The following is a 20440-nucleotide window of genomic DNA, read 5'->3' on the forward strand; positions in this document are numbered from 1 at the left end:
TATGATATGATATGATATCACACCTAGGTTACAAAGTTCCTGTAAGATGGAAGCCACTGTAAAGAAAATGAAATTAATAAAATAGGGGCCATGTTATTATCAAATTAATTTAATTAGAAAAACGATGTTCCCTTGTTAGTCCATGAGCCAGACAAGATTTCATTATCGAAAGAGTGGGCAAAACCATACCTATATTAAATTGTTCATAGGGTCAAAACGAGTAAATAAATATATGATAACCTCTCCACAGGAGCAGCTTTTTCATGGTTATCACACATTTTGTTATTTTCCCCATACGTACATGACAGGTGAAAAAATGTCAAAATTTAAAAAAGAGTTATCATAATGAAACTTCCTGAGTTGATTACTTACATGAAGACAATGATTTATCGTATTACAAGTTTTCTGAAATTGTATATTTAAATATGCAAATTAGGCATTTAGTCCATGAGCCAGAGCCCCAAAATCGAGCCAGATATTGAATATTCCCTCGTTAAAAACCTTTGACTCCAACATCTTAACAAAATGAAATAAGTATGTTGACTCTGGCTTTGTCCAATGTTCCAATGTTGATTCTGGAAAGTTATGCAAATTTGGGCATATTTTCTAATGCCTAATTTGCATATTTAAATATACAATTTCAGAAAACTTGTAATACGATAAATCATTGTCTTCATGTAAGTAATCAACTCAGGAAGTTTCATTGTGATAACTCTTTTTTAAATTTTGACATTTTTTCACCAGTCATGTACGTATGGGGAAAATAACAAAATGTGTGATAACCATGAAAAAGCTGCTCCTGTGGAAAGGTTATCATATATTTATTTACTCGTATTGACCCTATGAACAATTTAATATAGGTTTGGTTTTGCCCACTCTTTCGATAATCATTGCTCAATTTTGGGGCTCTGGCTCATGGACTATGTGGATAATAAAGGACATCTAATCTAATCTAATCTATGCAAGTCTATAACAATCATTGAATCATGGGTGACCACTGACCACATCACAACACGTCAGGAACCAACTGATCAACCTTGTACTGTGCATAGCCTACACTTATTGTGCTATTAATTTCCCTCCAAAATAGTTTGGCATAAAAAAGGTATTTCTGAAAGATATAGGACCTGATACACTTGTCTTGCAATAGCCATTGAAATGTCCTCGGCCAGTCGGTAGCAATACCCTGTATCTCAGTGTTGGGTATAGGAGGCAGCTTTGTAGGATGGGCTAGGAGCTCTTGCAGATCCCTCACATAGAATCCCGATCCCGACAACCTCTGCCACGTGTCACTCCCCGTCTCTTTCTCCATGTTTCCTGTCTATCTCCACTGTGTACCATCAATAAAAGGCAGAAAAGCCCCAAAATATCTTTAAAAATAAATATATTTAGAAGCTTATATGGATTCAGTAGGACTGGGTCCAGTAGATGAACAAAAATATCTTCCCCTTCATCTTTAAGTTCAACCACTGACCTCCATATTTTTGTATTCCATTTTTTATCCAATCAGTCAACATAAAATAGTTTTAGAATCTAAACCAAGTGTGCTGAAGCAGCACCTTGCAGGGGCTATAGAACTGCTGATGGTCACACAACTCCACACTACATTTGACTAAAATCAAATGTTCATAAACAATTTAATATAAGACATGAATTGTATAAAGCAAATGACAAATCAAAGGCTCTGTAATTCAGAAGCTTATTCTAGTCTAATCAAACCAGAAAAGTAGGAAATATTTGGGGTAAGTACTGCCTCAACTTTGTACATGAACTAAAAAGGTTTCTTCATACTCTTTCTTCAATAATAGAATTAGAAGAATTATAGAAGTTCTTGTCTGACATGTATAATATAATTGGAGAAGGTTGTACTAGGTAACTTTTGTTTTTATCATTATCACTATTATTATTATCATTATCATTATCATTATCATTATCATTATTATTATTATTATTATTATTATTATGGAAGAAACATCTATTATTATGGAAAATGGAAAGTAAATGACTGAAAAATGTTTATTCCAGTTATGCACATACTGCACTTGTTCCTCCATGATACCGGCACCTTGTAGACTGACAATGTCAGTCAAATCCAAAGAGAATACTTTCTGGGTCTTGGCCACTGAAAGCATAGCGGCTATCTGTGCTGCTTTACAGTAAGGTTAGCTGTTTGACCTTTGAGGCAATGTGCAGAGAGTGCCAACGGGTTCACCATGAACCTGATCCCATCAGTGCTGCACAAGATACAATGAATGGTAATAGTAAAGTGAAGTCAGTCATAAGCAAAGCATGGGGGCAGGATAATTTGTCAACCAGCTTGTTTGATTCAGATGTATATAGAGTTATGAAAGACTATTATGTACTGATGATCGTTTTTCCAACCTGTCAGACATGACGGAATAGGCATCATGGATGAGGCTTAGGCTGGACAAGAACTGTGTTGTGTCTAACCGGAAGTACAGGGCTACAGGAAGTTCCGGTAGGCTGGACAGCCCGTGACATAGCACTGTATTTCCTGTTGTAGATGGTGGGTGGCCATAGCTGAATGCGTAGAGAGGTCAGGTCGCCTGGGAAACAGAAGGTCCCAAGTTCAAAGTCTGACCACTTTGGCAGCTGATTGCTGCTGGGTGAGGCTGAAAACCGAATTTCCCCCACGGTATACGTCTAATTATTATAGTACTTCATTAAGACACTTTCCGCAGTAGTTATTTTCCTTATGAGATGGAGATAAAAGTGGGAACGGGGTTAGATGAGGCTGCAAGACTATCTGTGTTGGACCCCATCCAACAGTTATACAAGGTCACATGTGTAATACCGTATGTGAATGCATGTTGCAGAGGTCTACTCATGGAAGATTTGAGTTGTTACATAATACATTTCCATGAAGGCTGAGATGGCTCAGAGATGAGCCAGCATCACCTGACTGCTGTCCGGCAACATATCTGACTGTAACAGGATTTTAAACCAGTTGGCCCACCACCACCGACCACTCACCATCACATTACATGCACACACACACACACACACACACACACACACACACACACACACACACACACACACACACACACACACACACACACACACACACACACACACACACACACACACACACATACTACAAGGAGGTATTTACATCGCCTGATTTAGTCACCTGGGTGAGTTCTACTAGAGGGCAGTCACATGGTGTGTCGTGCGTAGGGTGGAATGATTTTTGCTTCTGATAACACGAACACACACTGTTATAATTGTTTGTTGGCATTTTCAAGTTTTCAGACAACACAGGTGACATTTGAACTGTTGTATCTATAATATTTACCTGTGAATGAGCATCTATTATTACATTTGACCTTTTATATACACTACAGGCATACTTTGTGTAGGACACAGTTGAACCTTGGTGGCATTCTTGTGGGCCTGAACTACTCTGTTGTGGGGAACCTAATACCTAATTTAAGCTCTACTGTACATCGGTGTTGCGCACCAAAGATAGCCAATCTACAAGCTCACACCGCATCGCATGACTCACATCTGCGACGCGTTGTGAGCTTGTAGATCGGCTATTTTCGGTGTGCAACTCTGTCGTATGACAAAGTATCATTTGGGCTTAAGCCACTGTTCTAATAGTGTACATGGCTTCTCGCCATTGGGTTTGAGTCATGCACATGACTTGCCTGTGTCACTCGCTCTGCCTGGGGGTGTCGGGTTGGTTCTGCTCGTCAACTCGTGCCCCGGACCATGAGTATGTGAGGGCACAGGTGGAAGGAGAAAAGGAGGGGGGGGGGAAGTCCAGAGAGAGTGGTGTTAGAAGTGGGTGTGTCTGTGAGGGGCGGGAGTGAAATGTTTTATCAAGACACGTAGCGCAGTTTTTTCCACAGCATTTTTTTATTATCAGATGCAAACTTGCCTGACCAATGACACCATCCCACAGCCCCCCCCCCCACACACCCAGCACACACACAGTAATCTCTGCCTAGCTCGCCCAAACCTAATCACCTAAAGCACCTAAAGTAGTGCTGAAAATACAAAATAATAAACATTATCATAGAAAATCTTCTAAATGGAGGGTAGCCTTTTTTTCTCCCAATTTCGTCTTTATGCCAATTAACCCAATTTCTGTGTTGCCACTGCTATTGTAAAAACAACAAAGAGTTGCCGAACACTCTTCTGATGCAAAAAAGGCTGCCTTCTTGGCCACTGCGATTGCCAGTGAGGAGCCCCTACAGGGAGGATGTACAGTAGCGCTTCCATGCTACACCTCCCATTCAACACCCCCCGCTGACAGCCGGCAGGCCCGGCACCCTATAGCCCATGGGAGTCACTAGTGCAGCAACAAAGATAGCCCATCCGTGATTGCCTTCCATCCCCTGAATACACCTAATTGTGTTCCTATATAGACGCTCGGACAAGCTGAATGCACCACAGTGGATTCGGACCCCGAGACTCCGCAGTGCTACCCGAGTGCTTACTGCTATTTGTTATTTTATTGACATTTATGACATATCAAGGTGCCGAAAAACAATAATTTTACTCTCTTATAGGCGTACTTGGATAATGAGATGTAACAATAAAATAATCTTGAATCGGTGTCCTCTGTTTTCCCAGGCCACCCCTACACCACCAACTCAAGTGGAATGCTCCAAATTTAGGGCCCACCTGTTGCTTTGGGAAGGATTAATCTTTTTGCCTGTAAGGAGGGTTTGTGGATCAGGAGTGAGCTTGTGGTATACGGCGAGGGGCCATGATGACCCCTTTGGCATGTGTTCTAAAATAGAAATGGGATTTGTAACTGCAGTAGCTAAAGACAGACAATGGCAGGCTGGGTGACAGAGACGAGTCCCCTAGCTGTCAATGGTGGTACTCTACGACTGTAGTGGTGAGTCAGAGCACCAGACTGTGGCACCACTGCTCCCAGTATTGGCTAGTAACACAGTCTCCGATATATTTCCCTTCTCAGCAGAGGAGGTCACATAAGTCCGTTCTTTTAATACATCTATAGTCACAGGTTGCTGTTAAAAGCCCCTCCTGTGGTGCTCCACTCCGCCCACCAGTAGCCTATCCCCCTCCCAAAGAACATACTGACTGAGAGAGAGGCAGGTGTGTGTGTGCAGATGGCATTCTATCCCAGTTGAACAGGCTCGACACAAACTTCAAAGGAGACAGGACTAAGACAAGATAAACCACTTTGGGGTTTTTTGATGTGGATTCTACTTTTCCAGTTCTCCCCTCCAGGAAGTTGCTAAATAACTTGGTCAAGGCTGCTTTTCTCTAGGGGAAAGTTTCACGTGGTCTTCAGTTTGCACTAAAGTGTACATCTGTCTCGGGCTACTCTTGGGTGTCTGACTGTCAAAGTCATGCCGGCCGGGTTTCACCAACTCGGAGGGGAGGTAATTTTCAATATTCTCTTTTGACTTACCAGATGGAATATGTTTCTTTTGTAGTAACAGAAGTGATGGTCTGAAGTGTAGCAAGTTCTTCAGTATTGCCATGAATCCGCTATGCATTTTCCTGAAAATTGTCCTGAAATTGATTTTATGCACCGGTTTGTGTTGAAGGAAGGTGGAATTAGATAGAGGCCTGCATGAATGCAAGCATTCAAAAGCACATAGTAGGCTACAAATAATTGGTTAGCTCATTTAGCTAGTATTCAGTAAAATCCTGGTATCAACTTGCCTCCATTCATCAGGCTTTCACCATTCACCCATCTGTATTTACAAGCATCATTTTATCTAGCTTAATTTAATGTCATATAATATATTAAAATATCATGTAAAATAGCTTAAACAGAGCAACTGTGGTCCCAATAAGTAGCCTTCTATGGGTGACCTTGACCAGGCTTCTTTATGGCTTACAGGACAGAGTAGTACTGTAGGCTACTAGAGTTGTTATAGGCCATCCGACCGGTTTCACGTCAGCATGTCAACAATAGGTTACTCCCTCTCCATGTAGTACTGGGCTGGCATTAGTGTTGTCTTTTCCTGGTTTTAAAGGCTGCATTACAGTAAAGTGGTGTAATTTTCTAAACTTAACTGACAGTTCTACTATTTGCCTGTTCCCACTTACAGTTATTACATAGGCATTACTGATGAGAGCTTAACTGACAGCCTCTATCCTACCTTCCCTTTTGCAAGGACACATGCACACACGAACATTAGGCCTACATGCTCGCAAAAATGCACGCACACACGCACGCACGTACATACACACACACACACACACACACACACACACACACACACACACACACACACACACACACACACACACACACACACACACACACACACACACACACACAAAAGCCCTTTTGTTTTGGTTTAAACAACGCTTATCTGGAGACTCAACACAGCACTCACAGCAAGGTCACAGCAAGGCATAGTTTTAAAAAGACACCTGTGACCTGTAACAAAAGACTGTGTACTGAGCCATACAGCTCAGTACACAGTCTTTTGTTACAGAAATTCAAAATAAATATAATAGAACAGAACTAAATAGTATTGAATAGCTTAGAACAGATTACAGAACCATAGCCAATTTTGCTTTTCTCACAAATAAAACATCAGGCATGGGCTGTACCTTTGACTTTTTGTTAGACAGATTACAAACCCCCCTCCTTGTTAACATTTTAGACAATAAAAAGGGACAATACTCTTCCAGGGTGCTCAAAACGATTTGACTAACTGCCCAAAAGTGGAAATGTCATCGCAGCAGTAGGTCAATCCCTACTGCAGCCATGTTCCATCAGTGTGTCTATGAGCAAGGCACTGAGAGCTATTCCCTATAGTGCTCATATAGTGTTTCTTAAAATGCATTGCTTAAAATGTCAATAGTAAGGTTCAAGGGGGTTGATCCTTGGTGTGAGATGCTGTCATCAACTGGTGCGATGGCAACCTGCAGTGTTTATATGTTGCTGTGTATGTTTCTGAGCGCAGCAAGAGCCAGCAGAGTGGTTTTGTTGAATGTAAACACATGAGGGAAGACCTCCTCTTCCCCATGTCTACTCGTCAGTCACTTTGAGGGCAGGTGTGTGTGTGTGTGTGTGTGTGTGTGTGTGTGTGTGTGTGTGTGTGTGTGTGTGTGTGTGTGTGTGTGTGTGTGTGTGTGTGTGTGTGTGTGTGTGTGTGTGTGTGTGTGTGTGTGTGTGTGTGTGTGTGTGTGTGTGTGTGTGTGTGTGTGTGTGTGTGTGTGTGTGTGTGTGTGTGTGTGTGTGTGTGAGAGAGAGAGAGAGAGACCTGATCTAAAATCAGAGAGAAGCTAAAGTTAAGCCTCCACTCACTGAGTACAGTAGATTGCAAAGTCCTATACAGCACTAAACAGATTGTATCTCATTAGGATCATAGTTATATATAGCAGATTTTATAGGTGGGGGGATGCATGTACTGTATGTACACTTGTACAGTATGTATGTGTGCGTTCACACTATAGACTGACTGATCCCGCATGTATGAGCAGTTTACATACTCACATAAATGTCCCTATCAGCATACCATGTAATACAATGCCATCATGATCATGTGCACTGTTTTTTTATTAATGTTTCTCTCTCTCTCTCTGCTGTGTTTTATGTGTGTCCACCATAGACAATAACAGGGACTCTTGTTCTCTCCGTCTTCACTGCTGTACTGGGATCTCTGCAATTTGGATACAACATCGGTGTTATCAATGCCCCTCAGAAGGTAATATTGCTCGTCCTGATTTACGGCTTAAGCGATGATAACAGTATTTGCTTGTTTGTCAACATATTACAGATGTTCTAAAGCAACCAGTAACATCCTAATCTGCCGTCTATATTAAAAGGTTTGCAGCTCCATTTGAGGGACTGGTTTAGCATATACTGTCCCTTTAATATCAAGCAGGGCCTCAGAGAAGTTGAAGCAAATGATGTTACAGCATTATCTCAAATGTTTGAATCTATTTTAAAAGAATTGGGCATGTTGATAGAAATGCTAGTGCAGGATGTGTGTGAGGGGCCACTAACAGGACAGGGCAGGGAGTGACATTTAACCAGTCGTCTCATTCAGACTCCACCTCATTGTTTCATCTTTCTAAAGAGCAGGGAGTGATTAAAACCTACAACATGCCAAAACTAATACTAATAGAATACGCACATCACTTGGTTGAGGTGCTGGGCTGGCACTCTCATCTGCTCCAATGTAATTAATTGTCAATACATTACATTGGAGCAGATGAGTGTGCAGGTTTATTATTTTTCTTTTTCTTTTTCTTTTCTTCTTTTCATAAAACCCACAACATCCCTTTGTCATCATTTGAATATTGTTCTTGTTACAATTGTATTGCTCTCTCACTTGGATAATATCTGGTAACTGAATTTGGAAAAGTGTTAACTTAAATAAAAAGACTATGTTTTTAATGATATAATAACTATGAACATGAACTGGGTCCCAGGGAATTGATCCTTGGTGTGCGATATTGTCATGAACTGGTGTGATGGCAATGTTTATATGTTGCTGTTGTTACAATTACAATGAACACTTTAGACCTCCAAGCGTTACTGTAAACTTTAGTAAATGCTTGGTCTGATGCCTCCCAGGCTGCCAGCAAGTCCTATTCACAATGGTAGAGAGGTGACAGAGATTGGGTTTAGAATTGTCAATGTGGAGTAGGCCTGAATGATTTGGGGAAAATATTTCTTCAGGCCAATATTGCAAAAGTTAGTCAAGCTTAAATTCAATTTACAGTATAACAACCACATTAGATACTGTAAAGAAAAAAGAGGGGGAAAAAACCCTGATATTTAAAGGATCATACCGGTGTTATTACATGTTTAGCCTATTGGCTACAGGTCATGAATACTTTACATTACCACTGCCAATTTTGCAAAGCATACACAGTTTATAATTATTTTTTATAATTATCAGATTCTCTTAATATTGTAGTTAAAACATTCATGTGATAAGCCTACGTTAAAATGATCTGCTTCTATTCCAAATAGGTAATCAGCCCTATGTTCCCTCAGCCCCATTTTCCATCAGCACCTTTGATTTCTTTCCCCTCAGTCCCATATTAAGCGGGACCCATGTTGCCTCAGCATCAGAGATGCAATGAAACCATGCAAGAAGGGAATATAGAGCTGAGGGAATATGGCCCCCGTTCAGCCCTACTGTGGAGAAAGGGAGTTGACAAGAATTATTACTAATAGAGAAACTATTCGTGAAAGCTGGAGAAATTAAATGAAAGAAGAGAGAGTGAAGAGAGAGTGTGTAAAAGGGGCAGCACTTGGCGAGCGTGTCAGTTATGTCAACATGAGGGGGGGTGTGCGCAACGTGCTCTCCACAGTAAAACAGGGCTGTGCCAGAAATACTCCCGGCCCTTCTTTCCCCTCTACATCACCCTTCTCCTCTATCAAGTCAGGCCATCACATTCTATCCAACCAGTCAGTCTGCCCACCCCCCCCCCCCCCCTCATCTCGGGTATCCGTCACATCTGAGAGCCAAGAGACAGGGGAGGTTTACGACTGTTCTGCCTCCAGTGTAATGGGAAATTGGTGCTATTTGTGTCCCTTTTCTCAGGGGTCGGAGGCTACACAGTAAAATCCGGAATGATCATTTAACTCCAGAAGAGTAGAGATGGACACACTTTCACAGTTACATTAAAACTTTGCTGTGTAGGACTCTAAAACCTGGTTCAGATAATTACGCACACACACCCGCATGCACACACACGCACATGCACACGCGCACGCACACACACACACACACACACACACACACACACACACACACACACACACACACACACACACACACACACACACACACACACACACACACACACACACACACACACACACACACACAGGTGGGTGTCACATTCAGAGTGGGACATGGTACAGTGTATGAATGGCAGCTCACAGAATCATGTGCAATTGTGCATACATAGAATACATAGATACAGATGGATGTGTGGATGCACATCGCACAAACAGTTTCTGCCAAAACGGGTTCTCTAACTTCTCTTTTCCTAAGATGTCATGCAGTATTAGTTGATGTTATTGTTGATGCAGAACAGAGAGAATAATAAGACAAATTCACATCAACCATACCACGTCAATAACATTTTCACTGATATTTTATCTCTGTTGTTTTTTTATCTCTGTTGTTTTTTTAATGTGACATTATATCACCATTCAGTATTGCTTATCAAGTATTGTTTGTGTATTGTATGCATTGGTGCATTCACAACAAGACGAGTAGTTGACACAAGAACAAGCTCCCCTGCCAGGGCCATGCACAGACATTTGGGAGTAACAGAAGGGACACTTTTTGGAGGAAGAGGAGGTTACCGTTTATAATTTTACTGTAATCAAAGCAGATCTGCAACTTTGTATTTGTTGATGGGTGATGAATCAGACAGAATACCAAATTTCACTTTCCAGTTGACAGGGGAAAGGAGCAGGGGCTCAAGACCCACCCGCCACCCTCAACAACTCCCCCCTCCCCTCCCAAGAATCTATCTGTGCATGTGCTTGCCTGCAGTGTGACCACTGCTGACCTTTGATGAGTGTATTTTTCCTTAACTTGGCACACTGCCATGTAACACCAGCTTTTCGCAGAGACCCCAAAACCAGAATAGAAAGACTAGACTAAGCTTTGCTATTGTGTAAGACAAACCGTCTATGTCTATGCAGTATTTTGAGGACAGCTTTGGATGTTTGTCATTGTGATACTGGCAACAGAGAGGTTCCTGACTGACTGAACAATTTGCTCCAGTATTCAGGCTTGCCTCTCTCAGAACCCAAGACTGCGATTTAGTTTGTATCATGATAACCCTGGCTATATTTATGCACAGTGTGTTATCCAAAAGTCAATCTACATTTTGCCCTTTTTAGCCTCGCTCCCGGCTCTAAGGGCTCTAAGTTGTCGTCCGTCTGTCTGATATTTCACTCGATAACCAGAGCTGTCACGACATTTTACCTGACGATACATTTTCACATAGGCCTAAATAATTGCGATTAACGCAATTATGTAATTGTGTTTTTGGCGTTTTTAATTTGCACAACATTCGTGCAAATCTTTGAGTATATATTTTTTAAAGTGAACATTTGAGACAGAGATGCGTTCCCGGATTGAATGGGTTAAAGTGAATTAAAGTAAAATATAATAAAAAACAAACATGTGAAACAAAATGCAGGGAGTTCTTTACTTCCTTTGGCCTACTAGCAGCGAGTGCAAGAAATGTGGCGCTGATCGGTCCAGTGGTCTGTGAGATGATCCCTATAGGAGCCATGCCGTGAAAAGGTGTGAATATTGTCGAGATATCTCCCTTGATGAGGCTGGTTACATTTGTGAAACATGTCTCATCAAACATCCAGACCCCTACACATCACCATATAACCTAAGGCATACAGAGCATCCTTTCTTTACTGTCCCCAAAATCTCAAAGGCAAGTGGTCGACTCGACGTGCATTTAAGTTCAAAGCCCCATCCGATTGGAATAACCTACCAAGTTCAAGGTCACTTAGATCTATCGCCTCCCTTAATGAGTTTAAATAATCTATTTTCATTCACCTTCTAACACCCTGTTCATGCTTCTAATCGTTTTTGGCAATTGCTCTTAACAATTGTTATTACAAACCTGTATCTAATGTATTGATATTCATTTTCTAATGTGCATGTGCATGTATATACTGTATATACTGTTGTAGCCGAATGTTAATGTTTGTACCCTGCTTGAGCATGTTACTGCATGTGCATGTCTGTAACGGTTTGTACTTTATTATGGTTTTCTTGTGTTCATGCGTATGCCCGTTAGGGGCGGCCATAGCTGAGTGGTTAGTGAGCCCGCCTAGGGAACCAGCTGGCCCTGGTTGCCCCAGGTTCGATTCCAGGCTATCCCAGCATATGTGCCGATGATATGAAATTTGTCCCTGAGCAAGACTCTTAACCCCAATTGCTCACAGGTTCTCATTGGAAACAAGACCGCAAGGACTTTCATGAACGACCTGTTAAAAGGAATTATCCTTATCCTTTGTCTCCATAATATTTGACTACTTTGGGGTTGAACTGGTGGGGTGGGAGCGGCTAGCTTTGGGAGAGCTCTTGTCTTGTCTTGTCTGTCTGCATGGATGTATTCTGTTGTATTGTTTGTGTATTGCATACCTTGTTAATTTGTGCTAAGGACCGAAAATGAGATGATGCATCTCAAGGGGTTTATCCTTCTAATAAAGGTATATATATATATCATTTCTCTGTCTGGTCCAGATCATTGAGGCGGACTATAATGCCACGTGGATACAGCGGCACGGAGAGAACATCCCCCCAGGGACCCTGACCACGCTCTGGTCACTGTCAGTGGCCATCTTCTCCATAGGAGGCATGATCTCCTCCTCCTGTGTGGGTGTTGTCTCAGAGTGGCTGGGAAGGTAAGGGAGAACCAAAGACATGGATGTGCATACTGTAGCATCACACACACACACACACACACACACACACACACACACACACACACACACACACACACACACACACACACACACACACACACACACACACACACACACACACACACACACACACACACACACACACACATGCACCTGTAAACCTCAGAAATTAGATGTAGGTGTCCCCAGGTGTATAATTACACAAACATTGATCTACTGTTGTCACTTTATCATAAACCTACGCAAACCACCAAAACTAAGCCATTTAATGCATGTTGTGAGCATACTACTCGGTCAATGCTATCCATAGCATGAAAATAATTAAATGAAGAAAGAAAGAAGAAACACTTTGGAGGATCCAAACCATGAGTCATGGTACATGTTGGTCTGCTTTCCATCTCATCCAAACTGGATCCTTACAGAGAAACTATGTCAGTCATTCAGACTGACAGTGGGGAAAACCTTGGCCCTGGACATTATGCGTCAACCCAGTTTCCCGCTGCAACCTGAACTGGGACTCGAACTGGTCATCAGCCCACGGCTGCCATCGAGTGAAAGGGGATCCCAATGGAGACGTGACATGATGCACATGGCCAAGAAGGTGGGGTGGGGTGGGGGGGGGGGGTGTCGCCGCTTGTCCTGACTGTCCTGAGGACAGTCAGGACAAGTTGTTCCTCAAGAGGCAGGTCACCAGATCAGCAGCTCCTCCTGGCATAGTTCAAGGTGCTTCATATGACCCTTGACCCTCGACCCCCTTGTCCATATGCTCTCGTGGTGTGTAAAGCACATTGCATTGCCTTGCTGTTGAAATGTGCTATACAAATACAACTGCCTTGCCTTGCCTAGTGTAGCTCTCGTACTTACATGAGACCCATATTCTTCAGGAGACACTTTTGGAAGGATGGAAGAAGCAAATGAGGAATAGCTTCCATGATAAACTTTGTTGACAAAACACAATGTCTGATTATTATGCCGATGTCGGAGTCTAATGCCCTCAAAACTTAACACACACATGGTTAGTGCTGTGCTTTACCCAAAGAAAATATGTTCTGTCATAGAATCAATCATAATCTCTACTGAAATTCACAATACGTTTTTTCCCAAACTTGGCACCTACCTGCAAAACCACAAATTATTACAAAGGAACTTGGATTCTGAGGTTAGCACAATTTTCTTTGTAGGACACTGCCATCTAGGGGCAAATAAATATGACTAACTTTTCATTTTGTAGACAACCAAGACAAGTTGTCATTGAGGGTCAACCTGAATGGTGGGGTGAGCCCAGACTGAGCATGGGCAACATATGATGGATACCTATTAGACCTATATAAGGCTAATTTACCTTAGGCTACATGTTGTTTTGAGCAGTGTACTCATGTCCTTGACTGCTAACAGACCACAGCACTCACTAGGATGAGTACACACAGTATGCACCTAAAAAGCCTGGAATGGATACCTGTTATTGACAATAACAGATGTTGTCTTTTTAGATGCATACTGTACATTTGATAATAAGTATGATATAATCATTGTTTCATTGATACGTGTATTTGGTATGGCTTAACAACAGTACAATGCTTACATGATGTACACATTTGTGTTTTGTTAGGAGGAAAGCCATGCTCATAAACAACCTGTTGGCCTTCATCGGTGGAGCATTGATGGGCATGTCCAAGCTATGCCGCTCCTTTGAGATGATGATTCTTGGACGCTTTGTGATTGGCGCTTACTGTGGTAAGGAGCATGTTGCCCTCAGTCACTGTTGATGATAATTACACAGACAAAGACCAAGACGTTACGATTGAGTTGCACTGTTACTTATACTGTACGTTCTGACATAGTTGAATTGAATTGAATTGAATTGAAACAGCAAATACGATTAAATATTCACACACACACACACACACACACACACACACACACACACACACACACACACACACACACACACACACACACACACACACATACACACAATTTGTACATTATTTGACCCAGGTATGATAAAAATCCCAAATGTTAAATATCCTTGAACAAATCAATGACCTACCTAAAGGCCAGTCCACACCAATGTAACTCCTTGCAACTCCTTGCAACATGCAACTACTTGCAACTACTCACAACCATTAGTTGCATTGGTGTGACATGGCCTTAAAACTGTTTTGTTGCAAGGAGTTGCGACTAGTTGCATTGGTGCAGTTTGGCCTTAAGGCATGAAACAGAAACAAATGTGTCCCTCACCTGTTTTCTTTCCAGGTTTGGCAGCAGCTTTGACACCAATGTACGTGGGTGAGATTGCACCCACCAGTCTGCGAGGGGCTCTGGGCACCCTGCACCAGTTGGCTATAGTCGTCGGTATTCTCATCGCACAGGTGCAATTTTACACTATGATGTCAATGGCACACATTTATTTTCCAGATATGTATGTGAAAGAAACAATTTACTTGTTTTCTTTAACCGTGAGAAAAGCAATGACATCTTTATTACCCTGACTTCAGAATTTCATGGCAGGGTAGTGTAAACACTCCTGTGTGTGTGTGTGTGTGTGTGTGTGTGTGTGTGTGTGTGTGTGTGTGTGTGTGTGTGTGTGTGTGTGTGTGTGTGTGTGTGTGTGTGTGTGTGTGTGTGTGTGTGTGTGTGTGTGTGAACAATGTAACTTGAGAAGAGGTGACTGGACTTCCATGAAACATGTTGGGAATGATCAGTAGGCTGCCCCGAAGATATTATTAACTTTTGGGTTGAAGAAGTCAGAGGCCAAGGTCACCATCATGGTCAAGGGCACCCACTGCTCCTAATAGTTAGGATGAGTAAATGTAGAGGACAGATTTCACATGATAATGTACAGTCACAAGCAAAGCCTACACAATTGGTCACAGCCTACACAATTGGTCACATCTCAGGAATGGAGAGAACTAGAAAGAGAGATGTTGTCCTGGGCCCTTCCAGGTGGAAACCCTACACACTCCAGCATCTCTCTCTCTCCGACTCTGGTCTCTTTTATACTCACCCACAGTCCTTTATACTGTACGTAAGAAATGCAATTATCCCATCAGAGACTTTGGATCTGAGAGTCAGTATCAAATGTGAGAATGAGTTCATTTTCTAGAGCTCCATACGTTTGTAAATGTTCCATTATGTTTGTAATCTCATCTCCATGCTCCTTCTCTTGCTGTGTAGGTCCTTGGTCTGGAGTCTTTACTGGGCAGTGAGGAGTTATGGCCTGTGCTGCTGGGGATAACAGTGCTACCTACTGTGCTTCAGATGGCCCTCCTGCCCTTCTGCCCTGAGAGCCCCAGATTCCTCTACATTGTACGCTGTCAGGAGCACCAAGCCAAGAGAGGTGAGGGAACACAACACGTCACTGCCAACTTACCCGTTTAAAAATAGGAATCTGCATGCTTTCTCTCACGGTACCATTTATTTGAAGAAAAAGAACAATGTTTCAGGCCCTAGGGCGATGTGTGTGTGACACTGAGACTTAATTTCCTCCTATTTAAATGAAAATGTTTACTGGTATTACGTTTTTTTTGTAGATATTCCACTACGCTCTGACCGCCCGGTGCATTGTCATTGTCCTTGTACTCTATACTGTATAAAAATAAAGGGTCACTCTCAGAAATATCTGTTTACTTAATTATGGTAATGATTCATGGTCTTTTCCACAAAATGCATTTCATCAATGTGAAGACCAGACTGCTGAAAATGTTTTGTGGTATGGCATATGAATTATTAAACAGAGTAAACAGACTTTTCTGAATGCAACCCTTTCCTTACATACTGGTGTACCTTACTTTTGTCTTGTTGAACCCCTCAGTGCTACTGGTTAAATGAAATACCACAAAAAGAGCAGCAAGCTTAAATGCACATGTACAACACGCACGCACATACATACATCTCGTTCTTTCCAATAATCCTCATCAGGCCTGCGGAGGCTGACAGGCAGGCTGGAGGTGGGGGACATGTTGGCAGAGATGAAGGAAGAGAAGAGGAGAATGGACATGGAGAGGAAGGTGTCCATCCTGGAACTGTTCCGTTCGCCACTATATCGTCAGCCCATCATCATCGCCATTATGCTGCAGCTCTCCCAGCAGCTGTCTGGGGTCAATGCTGTGAGTGCATTTGTGTGTGTGTGTGGACAGGGAGAATACAGATTCTAGAAGATTGACTGTAGAACTTTTGTTCAAAGAAAAGGAATCATTAAACAATCGGGCTAATCTTTTTCTCTCTCCTCTAAACAGATCTTCTACTATTCCACCAGTATCTTCAAGAAGGCCGGAGTGCAGTCTCCAGTCTATGCCACCATTGGAGCAGGGGTTGTAAACTGTGCCTTCACTGTGGTCTCGGTTAGTAATTGATTCAACCACCACAATACACACACATACGGTATATGTATATATGTTCCTATCTACTAAGAGACCACAATTAATCACAGAAGAGTGTTCAGTCCTTTGTACCATCTGTAGTGCTTCTATAAAGCTATGTCTGGCTTTATTACTGTTTGACAAAGTTATCAAAAGGCAAACAAAGATAACAAGGGGAATTGGTCACCCTTTCTTTGTCCCCCGTCTCTCTCATATTACTGCGTCCATATATAATGGCTTTAGTTTGCCAGGGCAAGATGGTTCAATGTCACAGTTGAGGTTTGGATTGCACAAAGCTTCACTCTCAAATACATTGCAGGGATTGCAGTTTTTCTCAGTTTAGGATGAAAACAGCAGTACATATCCTGATTGTTAATATGAAAACATCATATACTGTATTTAAAATTATGATAATATATGTTATATATGTTCACTGTCAAAACAAATGATCTGGTTTCATCAGCTGAGTCATTGACAGGGCTGAAATAGGATACACAAATGTTGACTGTTGTTTCTGACCTTTCTGTCATCTGGTTGTGATCATATCAACAGCTCTTCTTGGTCGAGAGGATGGGTCGGCGAACGTTACACATGCTGGGACTGGCTGGGATGTGCGGCTGTGCCATCATCATGACAATGGCTCTCGCCTTACTGGTCAGTCCCCAACAATAACTTCATTTACAATACTGATGAGGAACCTAATTTGTGTCTATTTACATAAAACATTTGTCCTACACTACACATGGAGTGTTCCATCATACATTTTATGATTATACAGTCATTTTAGCTTATTTTCACAACTTGTGGTCATAGGTTTGTGTAAACCTCACTGCCTTCCAGTCTCTGAATTTTCCTCTCTCCCACATGACAGGACAGTGTCCCTTGGATGAGCTATATCAGCATGTTGGCCATCTTTGGCTTTGTAGGCTTCTTTGAGGTTGGACCGGGCCCCATCCCCTGGTTCTTTGTGGCCGAGCTCTTCTCTCAGGGTCCCAGGCCAGCTGCAATGGCTGTCGCCGGCTGTTCCAACTGGACCGCCAACTTCATTATCGGCTTCGGCTTCCAATATGTCGCTGTGAGTTCATGTTAGCCACAATATAGTGTGGCCATGTTTTTAGCTCTACTTCATATTGTGACTGTAGCTACGGCTTTTAACTATTATTCTGCATTTGTTCTTATTCCACAGGACCTTTGTGGGCCTTACGTCTTCCTGATCTTTGCAGTGCTCCTCCTCTTCTTCCTCATCTTTACCTTCTTCCGGGTGCCAGAGACGCGGGGGAAGACCTTCGACCAGATTTCAGCCAACTTCCACATACGCTCACCAGGGGGAATGATGGACTTGGACATTGACTTGGACATGGATAAGCCTAGCACAGAGCTAGACTACCTGGGGGAGGACATTGTCAACTGAGACCTGCCGGCTCAAACCAGGGAAAGAAGCCTTGAGAAAGAAATGGTACTGGGTACATCTCGTGGGTGAACTGTACTGTATATGTGGGCCTGATTCCAAACAGAAGCCCTCTGCTCGTTCCTTATATTTACAGAGACATACTGTATGTTAAGTTGAAGGGGATCCAAATTTGAGGGTTGTTTAGTTACCAGGTCCTTAACATGAGAATAGAGTGTAAATATTTATCGAGCTTTGGGAAAGAAACAAGGAATTAGTGCTGAGACAAACTTGAACAAGGAAAATGTGTGAACTTTTGAAGTATTAACCGCCAAGATGTACAGTATATGTGAATAGATTGCATAATTTCCATTATGCACACCAATGTATTAATGACAGATAGGGGTGGAGAGTATTACTGCACTTTATCTTGAAAGACGTCCAAAGTTTCAGAGATAGGTGAAAGTTAGCTACAGGAGTTGACTATGCTTGCCCATCTTCAGTGAGGTAGGTGAATGCCATCAACTTAAAACTCGTTTTTGAGAAACCCATTGCACAGCCTGCAGAGAAGCTTCTTTGATGAGGGCAAATTATTTTAGTACCTTAATGTATATAGTGTGCCGTTTTGATTAATAAGTAAAAATGGTGTAAGGGTTAAGTTTTTCTCTACCCACACACCAAATGTGCTCACTGCTTTTTGTTTCATGGGCAATGGCACAGTGTTACAAATCAATGTAAAATGTAGCCCTTGTAGATCTTTGTAATGCACGAACCTTAGTTTGTGTTCCTGTCACCTACGTGTGCCGTTTGCCATCTATTCTTTACGTGTGCCTTATTTGTATTGTTGAAAGAGGACCTGTAATTTATATAAAGAGTGAATCTTGATTCAGTGGTCATGCGTCTCAGTATTACCGACCACGTTAACGGCAGTGTCAATTCTTAAAGGCAAACTCTACATGCAAGAAGTGGTACAGTACAACTACAAGGTTTTTACATGGGCACAAAACGAGATGTACAACAAATCAAAACTCGGAATCACTGTCTTTGCACACAATTTATTATTTCTCTTTGTTAACAGACATTGCACATAATCCCCTCCAAACAAGGCACGTAAAAAAATAAGACAAAATAAAACAAATACAAAAATAATTTTCCTTTCATAGATTTATCCCACAGTGATAAAAATCGAACTGGGGATGTAATGGTTTAGAACTGAGTGGGGTGGCATGGAAATAAGGACTCCACAAATGCACCACCAATCTCTCACCTGCTTGGCTCCACATCAAACCCACGAAAAAAACAAAAACAAATCTCGGCTGGTTCTTTTAGTCCACTGTCATGCCGAATAGGAGTCAAAGAAAAATTGCTGAGGGGGGTTTATTGAACCGAGCTACCAAGCAGATTTTTCCACTCATTTTAACATTTCTCTTCAAAGATGTAATTCAATTTCTAAATATACACATCCCCCACCTGTCTCACACCCTCCCTCTCATTGTCTAGACAAGATCAGGGGGCTCTGGGGGTCAGGGGTGGTGGGTGGAAGGATGGAGAGTACAAGGGAGGGGAAAGCAGTGCGTGTTGTGAAATGGGCCTTGTCCCCCAGATCATCTGCAGGACCTAAAAAAAAAAAAAAAGTGCAAAAGGACACACACACACAGGCATTAAAATATTTGACAATAGTGCACTTTGTAAACCAAAAGGACCCTTTGTCCTTTCTATAAATGAGGGCTTAAGGTGGGTCAAGTGATTTTTCTTTGGTTAAAATAAGTTAAAAAGCTCTATATTCTGATTCTCCAGCGCTTTAACAGAAAATGCATTTTTATCCAATCAGGATAGAGAACTCAGAGGATACAGATTAAAGTGAAATTGGAAGTGATTACACAAAGAAATGAGCAGACAAACTTGAACACTACAAAAATGAAGCCGATAATGGGTACGCTCTCCTGATTGGCTGACTGAAATTTGGAAAATTTGGAATGTATTTTTGTAATTTTATTGAAGAGCTGGAGAGACAGGGATACTCTTGCTACTGAACACTATGGCAATGATTACTATGACAATATAGAGCTTTAACCTATTAACAAAAAGCCCTTTTAACCAAAAGAATATCACTTACCCTACCTTTAATTAAAGAGTCAGAAATAGAGGGCTTAATTCAGAAAAGGACTAATGCCCTTTTCTAAAGACGCATGTATAAAATGTTACTCTCTTAACTGGTACGAGTCTACCATAAGCCTCTTGGTAGAAAAACTAAATTATGCTAAAAAAAAAAGTCATCCTCTGCAAGAT

The 20440-nt window shown here is 41.8% G+C and overlaps 1 protein-coding gene across 1 annotated transcript; it reads left to right on the top strand.

The window, feature by feature from the left end:
- Nucleotides 1–5076: 5076 nt before the first annotated feature.
- Nucleotides 5077–19036, top strand: LOC308102251 (solute carrier family 2, facilitated glucose transporter member 4-like). The gene is made up of 11 exons (XM_080451875.1): nucleotides 5077–5387; nucleotides 7581–7676; nucleotides 12222–12382; nucleotides 14013–14137; nucleotides 14660–14775; nucleotides 15581–15743; nucleotides 16325–16512; nucleotides 16642–16746; nucleotides 17317–17418; nucleotides 17636–17839; nucleotides 17951–19036. The coding sequence occupies exons 1-11, from the start codon at nucleotides 5355–5357 to the stop codon at nucleotides 18173–18175; spliced, it is 1518 nt and encodes a 505-aa protein (XP_080308001.1). The 5' UTR covers nucleotides 5077–5354; the 3' UTR covers nucleotides 18176–19036.
- The last annotated feature ends 1404 nt before the right edge of the window (nucleotides 19037–20440 follow it).

The sequence above is a fragment of the Gymnoscopelus braueri genome (assembly GCF_963280865.1).
Source record: "Gymnoscopelus braueri genome assembly, chromosome: 15".
NCBI classification, from domain to species: domain Eukaryota; kingdom Metazoa; phylum Chordata; class Actinopteri; order Myctophiformes; family Myctophidae; genus Gymnoscopelus; species Gymnoscopelus braueri.